The following is an 18,939-nucleotide window of genomic DNA, read 5'->3' as shown; positions in this document are numbered from 1 at the left end:
AGGGTGCATGCTTATTAATACACAGGCGTATTAGAGGGTAGTTTATCCTCATTCAAAAACACCAAATATGTGCCAGGCAGGATTTAGTTGTATACTTACGTGATCTTCTTTTTCATAGATATTTAATTAGCATGGTTCAGGGAGCTTGCTTCTGTTGTTCATGAAGAACTTGATGCATGCCTAGCAGATGTTTCCAGTTTAGATGAATCCGAAGGACCTCCTCAGTCTGCAGTGAAAAGCATCTCCTCATCAGGAGTTGAGTTGGTGGTTGTAACTCCCTGCAGAACCACAGTACATGCTAACTCTGTAATGTGTCTCTGTACTGGGGTAACAGAGGGCAGAGCGAAACCAATGACCCAGACTCCTTTCATTTTCTCTTTCATTTAACTTTCTTTTACTGGCACACATTTCGCCTGATTAAGATCTACCACTGAAACGTCGCTGACAAATATTTTTAGATAGTATGCAGAGCCTATTTGCAAGTATTAACACAACACAAAAATTGAACTGTTTTTGTCTGGAAACTGCTGAACGAGTTTTTCTCTGGGATCCACTGTGTCGTGTCAATCACTCTCATTTGTGCAACAGCCGATTTAAGTAACATACGCATTACACAATAGTTGCATCATGTTAAAATACAGACAAGTATCACACAACTCTGTTACTCATTAAAAAAACTATACTTTATTGCAGTTTACTGTTGTTTTTATGAAAATAAGTTGTAATCAGCTGCAATCGCTTTTCACTATGTTTTTGTAGTGATTCCCTGAACAGTGGGAACTAAAACCCATTTGTTTTACCGTGTTAAAATAAATGGAAGGGGGTTTGACATCATGGTTGGCAATGTGGTCGACCAGTTGGTCCCCAGATATTTTTATTTACAGCACACATTGCCTCCTTATCCTTTAAAACCTCAGATTAAATCTGATGCATTGTGAGCAGCGGTGGAATGTAACCAAGCACATTTACCCAAGCGCTATACTTTAGAATTATTTTGACATTATTGTACTTTATTTGTCCATTTATGCTACTTTACTCTTGCACTACATTTCAGAGGTAAATATTGTTCTTTTTACTACACTTGATGTATTGAATTCAAAATAGTAGTTACATTTGTACATAGAGTTACCCTTTGCACATAAAATGTATTTGTTGAATTGCACTGCATTTTATAATAGGAGCAGAGCTGATATTATAGTATGCAATCCTGTAATACAATTATGATCATCGAAAATCAGCTCCACATTACAGTAATAAACTACAATATTAAAATGTGTTTACATGTATGTGTCAGTGATAAAAAACATGACATAATATATGAATGCTCTTTTGATACGTTCATTTAGCTGATCATACTTCTTTCCTCCACTTAACATCTTGGATTCTGGACTTTTACTTGGAATATGTTGAGCCCATTTTCTACTTTTACTTAAGTAAAGGATTTAAGTACTTCCTCCACCTGAGCAACTGATGAGGAGTTTAGCAACAGCAGATCGTAAAACATCCATCAATAAGACCTTTAGTGATGAAAACACAAAGAAACACTTAAATAAAGTTGTAAATAAAGGAATAAGTAGAGTTGAAATAGTCAGTGTACCCTTTCCAAACACATGTGGGCCCATTAAGCTCTGCCAGTGGCCACAGTGGCCACAGTGCAAGACATAAACAGGAATGGCCCCGCTGTTTGCATTCCTGGTGTCGGACATTTTAAGGCAGCACTGACAGATCTATATAAAAATATATACAAAATAAAGTATGGCCCCCACAGCTGGAAAATGTCATGCGGTCTTCAGCTGATGCCACTTTTTACTGAATCAATTTCAAATGCATTATCTGTGCCTGACTTCTGGTGCCCTCTACTTCTTGAAACGTTGCATACCTCTGAGGAGAAGAAAAGAAAAAGGCGGTCAGCTGGTGTTTTTCACACCCTGAGCTGAGTGTTAAAGGAGAAAACCACATAAAAGCATGTGTCTTCAAACATCAGGTACAAGTTAGAGCAACATCCATCTCTCATCAGTTAAGAGAACTGAAGTCGAAGCAGGTCAAAACAAAGGTGGAATTAGAAATGAATCACGAGTGTGGCACATTTCAAACCTGATATTCATCACGATTGCAGTGGAAGCAAAAGATATGAAATGCACCTATTTGTTAATAACCCTGATATACAGGTCCTGTATTTCCATGTTGTGGTTTATTGTGTTTGTTCAGTGGGACCTGCTTGTTTACAATTCAATAGCGCATTTAATGATTTTTTATAATTGCAACCCATTAAATCAGTCCGTACTGCAAGCCGCAGCAATAAAACAACATGGGGCTTTCTGCTAAAACACATGCAGCAAGGATGACGTTTTTGCAAGATAAATCAGCGAGTAAACACGTCAACATAAGCAAACATACAAAAAAAACACTGATAAAATAACTCTTTTCATCTTTCAATCTTAAGGACAAAATATTCTGTACAAACCGTTTAATTCATACAGCAGCGATCAAATCTGTGATGTATGGAAACAGGAAAAAAAAACTAACATTAACCTTTCACACACACACACACACACACACACACACACACACACACACACACACACACACACACACACACACACACACACACACACACACACACACACACACACACACACACACACACACACACACACACACACACACACACACACACACACACACACACAAGTTGTGGTTCTATTTCTACATTTCACACCTGGGAATCCACGGGGTCTACTTACAGCCTCATGCACTCTGCCATGCATTAGCTACATCCAATCACGTTGATGACAAACTAGCTGTTGAAATGTGCTTGCAGCATCTGAGCCTCATGTAGGGCTGGGACTGTAGGGGCTAAAACCATGTGATTTGCTGGAAGAGGCCTCCCTCCCCTCCTCCCCCACACTCCCACCTCGCGGGCCTGCCCCTGAGTGGCCTCTGCTAGGCTATGTTTCCAGGAAAGGGGCCTACTGGACAGGCTGTGAGGCCTAGGCAGGGAGACATTTGGCTCATTGAGAAAAACAAAAACACAGAGGGGCGGTGGGAAGACTCTCTTACATAACTCTGCCTCCATGACAGGAAAAAAAAAAGTTCCCCGCCACAATGCAAAGAAAAACCTGTCCATCCGCCTGTCCTCTGCTTGCAAAATGCCGAAGCACTTTAGGAAAGGAATTCAAGCAACACTGAAACCAGCCGTGTTTGCTTGCAGTTACACAATAGTTGCAACTCTTCAGACATACCATCCCCACCACAGGCATGTCACACTCATCTGAATGCACAGCAGTGTAACAGGCAACTCACTGACACTCATTTGATTCCATTTCTCTGATTTTCTTTTGAAAGAATCACGCTGTTTCTGTGCAGCCATAACAACATAGTGTGTGATGTAACACACCGTGTCATTAAATGTGTTATGTTGTTCAGCTCTGGTGGGGAGGCATGTAAAGGAACTGAGGAGGGTCTGCACTGCCGCCCGGTGGCCAAAAGAGAAATTACACTTTAAACAACATGGGTTTCTGCTTCCTCTAGAAAGGCCTCAGAGGGCATTTCACTTTCAATTTTATTAGGGCCTCTTAGTATGTGCCTGCTAAACTTAAAAATAAACAAAAATTGGAGTTTTATAACAGTAGGTTGGTTTTCTGGGTCCAGTTCAGATTAGTTGAATGAATTACATCATTAGGAATTTAATGTATATAATGCTGGGAAGTACTAAAGAAAAAGCTGGCCGCTGATGTGGTTTTCGAAAGGACTTAAAACATCCTTAATTTAACTTGCACAAACTCTCAAATGTCGTTTTTAAATATTGTAAAATGAGATGCCTAAACAATAGCTTAAGGAAAACCACAACTGTGATTCCTTTTAACCTGACATCTTACACAATGCATGCTGTATTTTCTACTCATGTGTTGTGTATGTGTTTATGTATATTTTCACTTCATATGCTTCTGTTTTTGTTACGTACCTAAGGACTGTAGATGTGAACAAGCATTTCTGCTGACTTTAGCATGTTTTCATCTTTAAGTTTTTACACTTTTCTAATAATGTGCTTGGTCCTTATCAAATAAACCAGTAAATTAATGTCTGATGCTGTTTGTATTTGCTATGTTTTGTTTAAGGAGACATATTGTTTAAAAAAGTGTCAAGATTTATTTCATGCATTACTTTATGCTTTCTCTTTTTTTCAATTTGGATCATTTACATACATTTATTTATTGCATCTTCATTTGGTTCTTTCATTTCGATGTTTAGAGAACGACAAAATGACGCCACTAAACCTGCAGAGTGGTGAGGTGATATAATATGAGAAAGTGAGGTATGGAGGTACTTGCTTTACCCCGGGCCATACGTAGTTTTAACTATCTGTGCTCTTAACCGCCGTAACAATAACTCTGCTTTAACACATTTAAAGCTGTCGATTTTGCAAAACTAATTGGAGTTTGACTAAACATTTACGAATACTAAATTGAAATATCTATTCCAATTAAAAATACCTTTCTAGTTCAATTATAAATAAACAGGCATTTAAGAAGACTAAATGTTTTGTAAGACAAAACAGTGACATATCAGTCTGGTTGCTCACAGCTGCACCTTTTATATAAACATCCTCATGTGATTCAGGAGTCAAACTCTGGCTGCTGCTCCATCAGGATCCTCGTGTCAGTCCCTGTTCTGGTGCTCGGATCCAGCCAGGAGACTCCGAGAGCGATCAAACACAGCCACACCTGCAGCACACACCCAAACACACACGTTATCATAATATCAGTCCATCAATCGGACAAAGATCAGGGAATATATTATAATAATGATATGTTTATACACCTCATTCATAAGATGTTATATATGTGCATATTAGGGGTGCTATAAGTCACAATGACTCTACACATCATAGAAGCTTTTTGTTTTTCAATGAATTGTTTGCTCCATAAAATGTCAGAACATGGTCTAAAGTTTTGTTTCTCCAAAGCGGTTTTTGACCATCAATAATGTCTGAAAACCAATTGTATTCATTTTAGGAGACAACAAATGATGACCTTTGAGGGACTGAAAGCAGGATATGATTCGGTAGTGTTGCTTTTAAATGATTTGAAAAGTATTAATCGATGATCAAAATGTTATGGATAAATAACTCTAAACTTACTGACACTTTTTTTTAGCTCAACGTCAATTTTCTAACCTAGTTACCATGAATAAATAAGATGTAAAACAGTGTTTTTAGACCCTTCCGGACATTACTTCCTGTTGAATATTTGGCTACTGAAGCAGTTTCAGGTTTCTCAAAGGCTCAGCTTAGATCCGCTGCTCTTGTGTTACCTACCAAATATCCCACAAATGTCAGGTATGCTATGGAGAGGAAGGCAGCCAGCACATACAGCCACACACTGTTCAGCTCCGTCACGTAGACCACCACGAAGTACATGTTGATGGCACACACCACCAAGATCACCAGGCCTCCTCCGATCTTATACACTCTGCAGGAAAGAGAGAACGAGTGAGTTTAAATCAGGAACGATTATCATTTTATTGTCAGTGTTTAAGATGCAGATGAACTCACAATCCATTGGCAAACTCATTCATGAGAGATGGCAGACTGGTGAAGGTGAGGATGGGGATGAGGGCGAATGGCAGCTGTGAGAGAAGAATGAAAACTTAGGTCACCAAATATTTTCTGCTTTGTCAAACTGAAGTGTATGACAATTTATTATTTAATTCATTGCTTTCCTTTAATGCAGGTTCTTGAATGGTTTGAATTCAATAACAAATGAAACTCTAATGCCTTTACATTTGAATCACACTAATGTCCTCCTTTGGTGTTCTTCCGGTTATCAGCATAATTGAAAAACACTTCACAGATAAAGTGCTATGAGATAAGAAGATGATTTAAAAAGGAAAGATACTTGAACATGCAGCAGGCGATGCTGGAGAGATGTTGAAGACGGTGCCATTGAATCAGTTTCCACTCCGCTCTTACCTGCATGCTCTGCAGCACGTTCAGGAAGTCGTTCATGCCCGTCAGGTCCTGCACGTCCTGGAAGATGGCCACCAGCAGGGTGGGGGTGATGGCGATGGACCGGGTCAAAAACACCCGTGCGAAACGCGACCAGCGCAGGTTCAAGAAACCCTGAAGGCAGAAAAACACATCCGTCAGCGACATTTACACCAAGACACTATCCTGTGATGAGGCCCTATTATGATTTTTGAGCTTCTCCCTTTCCTGTGGTGTGTTCTATAGGATTGTGTGCATGTAAATGGTCTGCAAAGGCTAAAATCCAAATGTTACCTCCTGCCTGAAACACCTCGATTGGATTTCTTTGTTTACCTCTCTAACATCGTGACATCACTATCTAACACTTGCACTTCTATTGGCTAGCGCTCCAACACATTTTACGGCTAAGGGGTGGGACGTCTATCTAAGCTGTTGACATATCACAGCAGAGAGGACCAGCTGACCAATCAGAGCAGACTGGGCTCTGGTTTCAGACGGAGGGTGAAAAGAGAAGAGACACAAAATACTAATATGAAACTGAAAATTAGCACAATAGGGCCCCTTTAAACTAATAAAACCTGTTTTTTATGTAAAGCTTCAAAACCTAAGCCTCAACTAGAGCAGGAATCATAAAAACTATGAGCTATAAGACAGGGCGGACATGTTGTGCTACGTGTGTGTGTGTTTGAGCACGCCTGATTCCTCCCTCCTTCACAGACCTCCATGACAAACTGGCCGGAGTACGTTCCCGTCATGGTGGAGCTCTGACCAGCTGCAAGGATCCCCACGGCCCAGATGTAGAGCGCTGCCGGGCCAAAGAAACAGCCGAGCAACACTCCCTGAAAAAACACAAAAACAGAGAGCTGAAAACAAGCAAAGTCTCAGAGCGCTTCGATAAACAGCAGAGGGGGAGGACATCATTTTTGTATAATGTCATACGCAGCATTAGGTCACCTTTTGGCTCATTGTTTAGGCAGGTACTCTACTTAGAAAAATATATGACTTTATAGTATTTGAAATATTGGTGAATTTATATGTGCATGACTTTAATGATGCAGCTGGTGAAGGTGGAGATCTTCTTGTTTTATATACATTATCTGCTGCTTACTTTGTACATTCAAAGATGTATCATGCATGAGAAACTCTTAATACCTGGAATTTAAATTCATTAAATTGATAACCAATCAATCAACCAAACTTTAACTTACCCCTTTATAGAGGTTCACCTGCAGAGTCTCATTGTTCAGAGGGAAGACATGCGAGGGAGGACTTCCTGTGTGATTGCAGATGTTGTACTGGAATAAATAAATACGCAAAGATTACACGTGAATTTAAAGTGTCCTTCTTTATACATTTTAAGAGCAGCTGCAGAGATACTCACCACCTCCTCGTTTGTGCGCTCATAGAAGGCCTCGGCGAACACGGCCACCACAAACACGTTGATGAGGAAGGAGATGAAGAGCGCGACGGTCGACTCAATGAAGAAGTATTTGTTGGCCTCCTTTAGTTCTTTCTTGTTCGACCGATCCACTTCTCGAGACTGAGAGGACATTTGGACGCAAGTTACACACAGGAGAATAAAAGAACAACATTTTAAGAGAATTTAAAAACCACTTTTCTTTGTCACAGATCGAGGAGCTTGTCAATGACACATTTCAATATTCATACATCCACACACACCCTCGAGTTTTCTGAGCTAGGACACTTTGACAAGTTTGCATTTTGACTGCAGGAGCTGGGGATTAAACCACCGACCTTCCGATAGCTGCCCCTGACGTATCAAGCCCTTGATCTCACCTTGACCAGAGCAGAGTGGAGGTAGATGTTGTGAGGCATGATGACGGCTCCCACGATGCCGACGGCCTGAGTCATCTGAACCGGGCCGCAGCCCTTGCAGGACGGCACGAACATCCCCTTCAGCAGCTGGCCTTGATCCGGACTCACCATCACATACTGGCAGAGAGAGAGAGCAGTGGGCAGATGTTTCTGAGATGCAAATTACAAATCAACCATGAAGAAACTAATTCAGATGTCGTAAAACAAACTGTCTGCAGATATGCAAATGTTTTACCTCATATCCGAAGGTGATGGCCATGACGGTGATGAGCAAACCGAAGAAGGCCTCCAACTTCCTGAGGCCTGCAGAAACAGAAATGAGGAGGTTTAATTTATTCTTGTTTTAGCAACATATTTTACCGTGAGAGCACGACCACAACAAACCGTATTTGTCCAAGAAGAGGAAGACGAACGTGTCGGTAATGGTGATGAGAACGCCTCCCCACAACGGGATCCTAACGGTGGACAAACACACACACATTGGAAATAAGCAGCATTAAAGTGTTATAAAGCCATTTTAAAGCACTAAACAGTGAAGGTATGTACAGTGGGGCAAAAAAGTATTTAGTCAGCCACCAATTGTGCAAGTTCTCCCATTTAAAAAGATGAGAGAGGCCTGTAATTTTTATCATAGGTATACCTCAACTATGAGAGACAGAATGAGAAAAATAAATCCAGGAAATCACATTGTAGGATTTTTAAAGAATTTATTTTCCAATGATTGTGGAAAATAAGTATTTGGTCAATAACAAAAGTTCATCTCAATACTTTGTTATATACCCTTTGTTGGCAATGACAGAGGTCAAACGTTTTCTGTAAGTCTTCACAAGGTTTTCACACACTGTTGCTGGTATTTTGGCCCATTCCTCCATGCAGATCTCCTCTAAAGCAGTGAGGTTTTGGGGCTGTCGCTGGGCAACACGGACTTTCAACTCCCTCCAAAGATTTTCTATGGGGTTGAGATCTGGAGACTGGCTAGGCCACTCCAGGACCTTGAAATGCTTCTTACGAAGCCACTCCTTCGTTGCCCTGGCGGTGTGTTTGGGATCATTGTCATGCTGAAAGACCCAGCCACGCTTCATCTTCAGTGCCCTTGCTGATGGAAGGAGGTTTTCACTCAAAATCTCACGATACATGGCCCCATTCATTCTTTCCTTTACACGGATCAGTCTTCCTGGTCCCTTTGCAGAAAAACAGCCCCAAAGCATGATGTTTCCACCCCCATGCTTCACAGTAGGTATGGTGTTCTTTGGATGCAACTCTGCATTCTTTCTCCTCCAAACACGACGAGTTGAGTTTTTACCAAAATGTTCTATTTTGGTTTCATCTGACCATATGACATTCTCCCAATCCTCTTCTGGATCATCCAAATGCCCTCTAGCAAACTTCAGACGGGCCTGGACATGTACTGGCTTAAGCAGGGGGACACGTCTGGAACTGCAGGATTTAAGTCCCTGGCGGCGTAGTGTGTTACTGATGGTAGCCTCTGTTACTTTGGTCCCAGCTCTCTGCAGGTCATTCACTAGGTCCCCCCGTGTGGTTCTGGGATTTTTGCTCACCGTTCTTGTGATCATTTTGACCCCACGGGGTGAGATCTTGCGTGGAGCCCCAGATCGAGGGAGATTAGCAGTGGTCTTGTATGTGTTCCATTTTCTAATAATTGCTCCCACAGTTGATTTCTTCACACCAAGCTGCTTACCTATTGCAGATTCAGTTTTCCCAGCCTGGTGCAGGTCTACAATGTTGTCTCTGGTCTCCTTTGACAGCTCTTTGGTCTTGGCCATAGTGGAGTTTGGAGTATGACTGTTTGAGGTTGTGGACAGGTGTCTTTTATACTGATAACGAGTTCAAAAAGGTGCCATTAATACAGGTAACGAGTGGAGGACAGAGGAGCCTCTTAAAGAAGAAGTTACAGGTCTGTGAGAGCCAGAAATCTTGCTTGTTTGTAGGTGACCAAATACTTATTTTACCGAGGAATTTACCAATTAATTCATTAAAAATCCTACAATGTGATTTCCTGGATTTTCTTTTCTCATTCTGTCTCTCATAGTTGAGGTATACCTATGATAAAAATTACAGGCCTCTCTCATCTTTTTAAATGGGAGAACTTGCACAATTGGTGGCTGACTACATACTTTTTTGCCCCACTGTAACTAAGTACATTTAGTAAGCATTGTAAAGCTTTTAGTTGTAATGAGTCTTTCCTGACATTTCTCTCGATCTCAGAGGGAAATATTTTACTTTTGACTTCTCAAGATTTACCTTAACTTTAGTTACTTTATAAATAAATAAAAAACGTCCCAAAGTTTAAGCAGCTGAAACGAGTAGTTCATTTATCAGTTCGTTGGCTTGATTGGTAACTTTACAATTTTCACTTTTATAAATAAGAAGTCAGCTATGGTTTAAAGGACATTTGCAAATATTTAAATCACAAATGACAAAATCATGTAGAAATGTAGTTCAAACATACACAACCACAGCTCAGTATATACAGTTATATGTGTAAGTAAATAAAAACAGTGGTACACAGATTATTCAAAGGTTCACAGCATTGCTTGCAAATCAGTATTCTGTCGAAGTGCGACCCTTAGTTATTTTTTAAGGCTGTTTTTAAGAGTTAGAAACGCCATTTGAGCATCCTACTGCCCACCTTATCAAGCTTTAACATTTTAAACGCAGAATTTGTACTTGCACCAGAGAGTTTTTTTACAACGTCTTTTGGACTGAAGGATCTCTATACTTCTCCAGCGCCATCCCAGTGATGAATATAACGAAGTGTGTGTTCTGGTCACCTGCCGGAGGAGAGGAGATTGAAGGCGATGGCGCAGCCGATCACCTCCTGCATGTCGGAGCCGATGATGGCGATCTCCACCATCAACCACAGGATGATACGAGGGACCTGACACAGGAGAGCAACATGAGATATTATTCAGTATTCAAGCTAACAGGAGATTACTACAGAGTGAGAAGGCATTTAATTTTGTTTCAGAAGGAATAGCTGGAAATTCAAATATACATTACTGTCAAAGAAGGAAAGGCAAAACGGAAGCAGTCAAAAGCCATAAAGGTCTGAATAGTGCAGGTATTGCACAGCTTTATGTTTTCAGACTTTGTTATTATGTTTATATTTAGATACTATTTACTTAGTTTTTACTTTATACTGCATTTACTTTTTATAGCTGTAATTGTCCCATTTGTTACAGTGTGCATAGCACACCCGCTGTCCCAACACCCCGAGAAACCTCGGGGAGAGCACTCAGGAGGATAACTCTCCCAGGGAGGACATACGTGCAATAAGTGTTGTGTGTCTACATTAAAAAAGATGAATAGAGCTTAAGCTGGTCACACGTTCAGGCCTTTTCATTAAACCAAGATCACTTCTGCTAAGAGCCTGATCATTTCTGTGCATCACATCAAGTTTTGGAGAATGCAAGGCACTGTAGATATGATGCAAACCGCTGATCTCTCACCGTGCGGTACTGCTGGTTGCAGACTTCGGCCAGGTGCATCCCGGTGACGACGCCGAGTCGAGCGCCAAGCCGCTGCAGCAGCAGGCCGATGATGGTGGCCGCCAGCAGCACCCAGAGGAGCTGACAGGAGGGAACAGACAGCTGTTAATCTGTGAAATGAGGTTAGAAATAATTCACAAGTTTGTGGATTTAAAACCTTCCTTGTAAACCTGGGGGGGGAAATCTGGTTTGCGCATTTATTTAGCAAATTTGATTTAACATTTATTCAAGAATTGTTTTCCAGTCATTAACTTCTCCTGTCATTTCAGATATGTGCCATTCCCCACCTGCTATTTTGTCGTTTTAAACGATATAGTTAATGTTTGATACAGCATGGTCATTGCTGTTTAGCTGATTGCCAGCTGAAAATAGGGCGAAAAAGAGACATGTGAAGAAAGACGTGTTCATGTCCTGTTCTGGAGGTGTTGCTACAATGTGTAAACACCGAAACCACACTTTAAGAGTATCTGTTAAACCTCAATGTCTTATAATTTGTATAATAATTTGTTAACACGTTCTCAAATATTCTCGACATGTTGAAAAATATCTTTCCATATTGTTTTTTTTACAATTTGATTTTCTTTTTCTCAAAAAAACACTGAACCATTTAAGCTCGGTGTTGATGCCGTACCATCTGCATCCACTTCCCCTTCTGCAACACGCTCCTAAAGTCGAAACACTGTAAAGGAAGTGATGTTTTATTCTTGCATCATCTTGATAAAACTGCAATATAACACTTTAATACCGACTTAAACACCAGGTATTATCTGATTAAGTTTCCTTGTTAACTTGTTTTGTTTTGTCTGACCACTATGGGTGAATAAAATCCTCCAAAATAGTTTCTAATATAAATGTCTGAATTTTGTCCGAATAATGTTGGGACATTAAGTATTTAAGTGAGTTTTTGATCAATACATTCCGCTTTAAGTGTACCGAAACTTGATAAGAATTGGATCTTGGGTCAGGCTGAGGGCTCGGTCACTCTCTGTGAATACTCACTCCGCCTCTCAATCACTTTATTTAAAGCTGTAATTTTATTCAGGAATGTGTTCCCAGCTCAAGAGGACAAAGTTCACCTGTGGTAAACTTTGACCTGCAGTAGTGAGAGACTTTGAATGTCGAGCAAACCTGATAGGGAATGGAAGTGACCCGGCAATGAATCAGTGTGAATGGTATCAGTTTTTAAATGACTGAAGACAAAAGAGTGAGAGGGAAGCTGCCTGTTTGGCAATGACGACGAACTGTTATAAAAGGTGTTCCTTTTTTTACCTTGATGACTCCTATTGTTATCTGACAAGTTTGGATACACACACTGTCATTTTTATTCACGTATTTTATAAATTGGCTTGTTTTTTGTTTCTCTGTGCTTTTTAATGACTATTTCTAAATGCTATAATATTAAGTGTTTCCGCTGCAATATTTCTGAACGTCCTTAATGTTTTTAATTTTCGTAAAGCACTTTGTGTTGAAAGGTGCTACATAAATAAACCTGCCTTGCCTTACTTTAAGCAGCTTATAATATATTTTCCCTCTTTATTCTTCCTATTTTCTTCGTGTGTAATAAAAAGCTAACAACATTAAAGATGATTTTCACTTCTCAATCACTTCTGGTCTAAATTTGATGACTGTAATAACAGTATGTGACTGGGTGTAGGACAACAAAAGTTAGTGGTGAGGGAATAATTGATTAATGTAAGAATCAAAATTTGTATCTTCCTAAAATTCCTACTTGATTCATACTTTCAAATCTATTCAAAAAAAGCGTTTCTCTCAAAAGACGCAGACAGTGTTGTTGTGGTCTAAACATGATGATAGGTACCTTAAAGCCAGCTTTAGCTCCAGACTGCAGGTCAGACTCGATGTTCCCGGGGTCCAGGTACGCGATACTCATCAGGAAACCCGGCCCCGTGAAGGCCCAGAGCTTCCTGAAACTGAAACACTTCTGCAGGCCACAGAAAAAAAGAGGAAGCAATCAAATCTTAACTCAAGGAAAGTAGCTATAGAGCAGTGTTTTCATTGTATGTTAAAAGTAAAAGACCTGCAATAAAACAAGAAGTATTGATTCTGGGCCCACTGCAGCTAAATGTATATTACATGTATGATAACATGTAATGGATACAACTCATATTATACATCTGTAACAGTAGTAGTAACTGAAGCTTGAATAAAAGTAATGCAGTATAATATGAGCCCATGAAATGTGTTGGAGCAGAAGTACAAGTACCCCAAATTGTAATGAATTGAGTACTTTTTTACCCTGACAACATCAAACAGTACATACTTGCTTGCATGTGTTAGGCTTATAAATGTAGTGAAAACATTCTTTAAATCCCTCAAAGTATTTTTCTTTCTTTCCGTGTTTTTTCATTTGCTACGTCTCATGGATTTACCTCGCTGTCCTCCTCGGGAACAGGGACCTTTTGTTCAAAGTAGGTACTAGAAACCGGTTCACTATTCGGTTTCTGGGGGAAGACCGAGGGGGTGGACCCTCTGTGTGTGTGCGTCGTCTGGATCACTGATTTCTCTCCCTCCATATCCCCGGCTGAAATAAGACAGAAAACAAAAACTGCACATCACAAATCATACACTGCAGGTTACACACACATATCCACAGTAAATGACTCCAACACAGGGACGCAGTTGATGACGGCCCCTGCATCCTAAAGAGGCAGCTTCTGTCAATCAGCAGAAAATGTATTCTTGTAAACACTTTTTAACGCTGAAAGGTGTCGGGGGGGCAAGAACACCTCCGGTCTGAGGAGGCTGAATATTTTTTTCAAGCAAAAAATGATCCTGTAAAGCTCAGGTTAGATGATGATGACAGAGAAAAATGAGGTAATCAAAACATAGATAAAGCCTTCTTGAAATACAATTTACGTATATGTGAAGCTTTGAATGTTGTTTCAACAGTTCTAGAGTTAATGTACTTATTAGTATATGTCATTCATTAGAAATAAGATAACATTAAACTTTGTTGTCATTGCACAAAATGCAGTTTAGCATGTAACCAAAGGTGCAAATACCAGTGAAATGCAAAGTTATGTACAGAGTAACATACAGAATAAGCAGTAAGCATAAATAACTCAAATGTTCCAGTAAGTAACTTAACTAAAATGACATGCGAGGCTGTCAGCTTTGGCAAAAAGTCCATGCATTTAAACATGCTGAAGTTTAACACGTTAATCATCTATGCATTTTGTTCTTTGTTGAATGAAAAGAACAATCAAATACTATAGGGATTGAATTACCTGTAATTTAACTTCTGGACAAACAAGTATGGTTGCATTGTATTGAAAGCTGAGCTAACACAAAACACTCGTTTGCCCCTCGAGGTCTCCTTAATGTTTGCTGATCCCAGCATTTTAAACGTCCTTCTGATGCCTTTATTTTCCTGTGTAAAACACTCCAAATTGCCTCTGAGTTGTAAATGCGCGTTATACAGGCTTCCTGTAAATAAAACTTAATTGCCAAGAGGATGTCAAGGTAAAACTTTCAACAGCTTTAAGGTCACCAGGATTCAACCTCTGGTTCTTGGGACTATCTGTACATAATGTCATGGCAAAACATCAGAGAGTTAAAGATAGATCTGAGATTTCAGTCCGGACAAAAGTGGGACGTGTCGCCTGAAAGAGGCCCTATTTTGCTTTTTGGGGTGTTCCCTTCCCTGTAGTGTGTTGTATAGGTTTATCTGCATGTGAATCGTCTGCAAAGGCTAAAATCCCAACGTCCATCCAAAGGGAGTATCTCACTCCCCCCCCCCCCCCCCCCACCCCGCCTGAAATATCTCCATTGGACTAATTTGTTAACTTCCAAAATATAGTGACATCACCATGTAACACTTGCGCTTCTATTGGCCAGCTCTCCAACACAACACGTTATAGGCTAGTGGCGAGACATCTTTAAACGGTTGACCAATCACAACAGAGCCGACCAGCTAACCAATCAGAGCACACTGGGCTCTGGTTTCAGACAGAGGGTGAAAAGAGGTGCTGTAAACATGTAAACATGTCCCAGTAGAGGAAAAAAATACAAATATGAACCTGAAATGGGCAGAATATTTCCTCCTTAACTGAAAAATAAAGAGCATGATGCTTTAGTGTCCAGGCACACAACAAAAACAAAGACAGTGTGGACAAACAAAACATCCTCACCTTGTCCTCCGTTCTGAGCTGGCTCCTGGTCTGTGGGAACAATGGGAGGAAGACAGAAGATGTGGATATCCTCCGGAGGACGGTCTCTCCCTGCAGGCAAACAGGTTATTAAACTGAGATTATAATGAGCACAGAGCACACAAAACCAACTCATTATTGTTGTGGTCGCTTTCAGCTCTTTGCAAAGTTAAGTTTTAATGTCGGTCGTTGTCAGAAAGTATTTCCCCTCTGCAACAGCTAATCTTTGGTGTTGTGTGAGAGATAACTTGTATGAGCATGACTGTATACTCACATACTGCACATAAATACAAATTGAGGTACTTTTTCTTTACTTAAGTATTTTATTTTATACAACAATTTACAGAAAAAGGATGTGCAATGTTTATATTATTATTGAACAGCCTAATATAAGTTTGAATAACTAATAAAATACGATGTATTTTTAAGAATTACAGTACCAGTACATACATTTTTTCAAATGAGCTAATCCTGCCTAATGAGTACTTTTACTTTACTTTATATTTTGATGATAAAACTTTTACAAAATGCAGAACCTGTACAAAGTAAGTCCACTTTTAATCAAGTCATATTCTGAGTACTTCTTTCTCTGCCATCCGAGTGTAATCTAGTCTCAGCAGAAAAGTGACTCCTGTGAGATTTTTATAGGGACGTTAGATTACACCTCAGGAAATGATGGATCCTGTTAAGCAAGATGAGCTCAATATGAACTTTGTCACCCTATGAAACCGTCATAAATATATCAGAGGACATGGTAAAAGTTTACATCGGAAAAGGTGACCCCTTTAGACTGAAAACAATGATTCAAACAAAATTTATCAGACCTTTTTTAAAGGTAAAATAAAAAGTGGATGTATCATTTAAGAGCAAAAAGTACAACTTTGTTCGGAAAACTAGCGGAGTAGTAGAAAGTAACATTACAAATGAATAACAAGTCCCTTAAATGTGTACTTGACCTTTACCGTTTGCTTGTTAACTTTGTATTCATATTTTGGATGTGTTAATTGATATAGCATAACTCAAGCAAGGGTGTATTTTTTCAATCCTGGAAGCTAAACCTCAACTCCTATTAGTCTATAATAAGCAAGCACTAAAACACAGACTTAAGTATAAAATGTCCCGATTGAAGTCATTTAAACCACAACGTGTACACCATAACAGCATGAAACCATGTATCATATTATAGCAGAATCCAGACTTCCTAATTGCAGTTTTTACTGTTATTTTAATTATGATTTAGCTATTTTGTTAGGTTTGTCCTATGGGGCAGATATATGCTATTTCCCTGGTTCCCAATGGGTCATTTCTGCTGTATGAAGTGTAGGATGCAATAAATGCATTACAAACAATGTGGTTCGCTTATCATTGACACCATTACATTGAAACCCCCTAGCATTGAGTGTAAAAGTGATTTTGTGTGGCTTTAATGTATACGTAGGAGTTATGAAAAGATCCAGGACTGAAGTATTAAACTCACTACAAGTATTTTCTTCCTTTAAGGAATTCAGAGCAACTTTTATTTTTAATATGGCGAGGAACAAGAGGCTTAGTACATTACTTTGAACTTTTAACTCCACTTTAGTTTGCTTCAGGAAAAAAGTAGTACCGCCACATTTTATCAAACTGACTTACCTGACCGCAGAGAGGAAAACACCTTCCTCCTTTGAGTCATTTCCGTGCTTTTAATCTGTAAAAATCTTCTAGAACTTCAGACGAAACTACTCTCCGGTGTAATGTGATTCATGCTGTTCCCCTCGGTGGTTTCCAGGTGTTCATGTGGAGCAGACCGGTAGGTTAGACATCGTCCGTCCCGTGTGAGGAGCAGACTCACCGTACAGGTAAGGAAGGAGGGAGGCGGGGGAGGAAACTACCTGAAAACACGCAAACACACACCTGAGAACACACACACACCTGCACGTTTCACAAGTTGTCTTGAAGTGACATGACCCCGATTTCACAGGCTACGCTGGTCCTGGATCAGCCGGAAACGAGGTTCACTGAGGAGGTGCAGATTTCAAAATAAAACACACATTTAGAATTAACTCTACATTCAATATCATTTGTTTTGCGGCAAGTTTGTATTTATATACTAAATATATGGTGTATAATATATGTTTCTATATTTTTGAAAGATGAACAATCATATAAAAAATATATTTAAAAAATCCCCCAAAAAGTTGAAATGCTTTGGTTTTTATTTTTAAAGTCTTCACTACTGATGTCTGTGTTTTCGCAGAAACATGGATCGATCGTAGTTCTAATTCTGCTTAAAACCCTTCTCCACTCTGCAAGGAATAAAACCTTGGCCTTTTTATTCAATTATTATTAAACCATTTAATTGTTTATATTTTCTTATTCATCTATTTTATTTGTTGGCCTAAGATTCCTCAAACTGTAAATGACCGAGACTTAAGATACTGTCATAATGAATTCATATATTGTGTTCATTGAAAAAACGGGAGTCTTTTCTATAATTTAAATTCCCCTCTAGATCACCGTAGTTGCACAATAACACAAACCTTCCCTTCCATAGTACAGGTACAGTGTGTGTAATAGAGGAGTCATTTTCAGAAGAAATTCCTGCACAAAATATACAAAGAAAGATGACACGTTGTGAGGTCCGGCCCTCTCGTGCTGCAGTATTTATAACGCCCTCTAGCAGCAGAAAGGAAAATATCCTACAGGAAAGGGAAATGTATTGTGAAGGAGCCACTGCACACAGCCACTGGGTGGAGACAAATACCGACTGAACCAATTTGTTTTTCACGACACATTTCATCTACACACAACGTTTGATTTATGGTGCAGGACACTGGATGAAACATTGGGTGTTTTTCTACAGGTTATTCAGTGGATGTATATCTTTTTATCAGAGGTTTTACTTTGTGATATATTTAACACTTCCGCTTATGTTATTAAAGTAATGTAATATTAACAATAGAGGCTGAACATATTAGTTTACATTTGTTTGTTCAGGCTTCATTGATTATCTTTGGGAGCTTAGACGTTCATAAGCAATGTTTCACCTTACATTTTAGATTAAACCAGATTCAGACCAATTGAATCTGAGCATCTTGAATACAGTTTTGTTTATATATTTGACCCTTAAAACAACATACATTTTGTACTTGGGGCTGCAACAAATAATGATTTTCAATTCTGATTAAAACGCAAACTACTTTCCCAAATAACTAGAGTATCATTTTATCTATAGATGTAAAACAAATAGGTGAAAATACCCACTAGTTTCCCCAAATAACTATCTTGTGCTATTTAACACCCCCCAATAGTCTTTTTACTATTCAATAAAACAAACAATAGATATGAGAGAAGCTACACCCAGAGAATAATTAGATTTTTCTGCATAAAAATGACTCAAGTGGACTCAATTAATTGCCTACTTGGTGCAACTTTACTCTGATTAAATTGAATCTATTGG

At 39.4% G+C, this 18,939-nt stretch overlaps 1 protein-coding gene across 8 annotated transcripts; it reads right to left on the bottom strand.

The window, feature by feature from the left end:
• Positions 1 to 661: 661 nt before the first annotated feature.
• Positions 662 to 17,451, bottom strand: LOC134863114 (natural resistance-associated macrophage protein 2-like). 8 transcript variants are annotated; one of them, XR_010165618.1, is made up of 18 exons: positions 17,133 to 17,451; positions 15,483 to 15,572; positions 13,722 to 13,873; positions 13,151 to 13,273; positions 11,293 to 11,412; positions 10,615 to 10,721; positions 8,207 to 8,277; positions 8,058 to 8,125; positions 7,784 to 7,939; positions 7,368 to 7,526; positions 7,195 to 7,281; positions 6,706 to 6,825; positions 5,972 to 6,121; positions 5,555 to 5,628; positions 5,318 to 5,471; positions 2,745 to 4,724; positions 2,465 to 2,521; positions 662 to 1,881 (listed from the first exon to the last, which is right to left on the bottom strand). XR_010165618.1 is itself a non-coding variant. In XM_063881428.1 (17 exons), exons 1-16 carry the CDS (start codon positions 17,170 to 17,172, stop codon positions 4,617 to 4,619), a joined length of 1,779 nt encoding a protein of 592 aa, XP_063737498.1. In that variant the 5' UTR covers positions 17,173 to 17,451; the 3' UTR covers positions 662 to 1,881; positions 4,591 to 4,616. The 8 variants fall into 8 exon arrangements, 2 of the variants coding, with proteins under 2 accessions (XP_063737498.1, XP_063737488.1); XR_010165619.1 differs by having other exon boundaries at positions 2,465 to 2,492; XR_010165621.1 differs by having other exon boundaries at positions 2,465 to 2,492; positions 4,591 to 4,724.
• Positions 17,452 to 18,939: the final 1,488 nt, after the last annotated feature.

Source organism: Eleginops maclovinus, chromosome 1 (assembly GCF_036324505.1).
Source record: "Eleginops maclovinus isolate JMC-PN-2008 ecotype Puerto Natales chromosome 1, JC_Emac_rtc_rv5, whole genome shotgun sequence".
NCBI classification, from domain to species: Eukaryota; Metazoa; Chordata; class Actinopteri; order Perciformes; family Eleginopidae; genus Eleginops; species Eleginops maclovinus.
Note: the sequence above shows the minus strand (reverse complement) of the source record. Positions and strands in the feature narration are given on the sequence as shown.

Coding starts and splice junctions, on each gene's coding strand:
- LOC134863114 (XM_063881428.1), bottom strand. CDS start 17,172: ATGACTCAAAGGAGGAAGGTGTTTTCCTCTCTGCGGTCAG. Junction 11,413..13,150: donor GAGCTAAAGCTGGCTTTAAG/GTACCTATCATC, acceptor CCCTCCTGTCAG/CTCCTCTGGGTGCTGCTGGC. Junction 7,527..7,783: donor TCCACTCTGCTCTGGTCAAG/GTGAGATCAAGG, acceptor ATGTCCTCTCAG/TCTCGAGAAGTGGATCGGTC.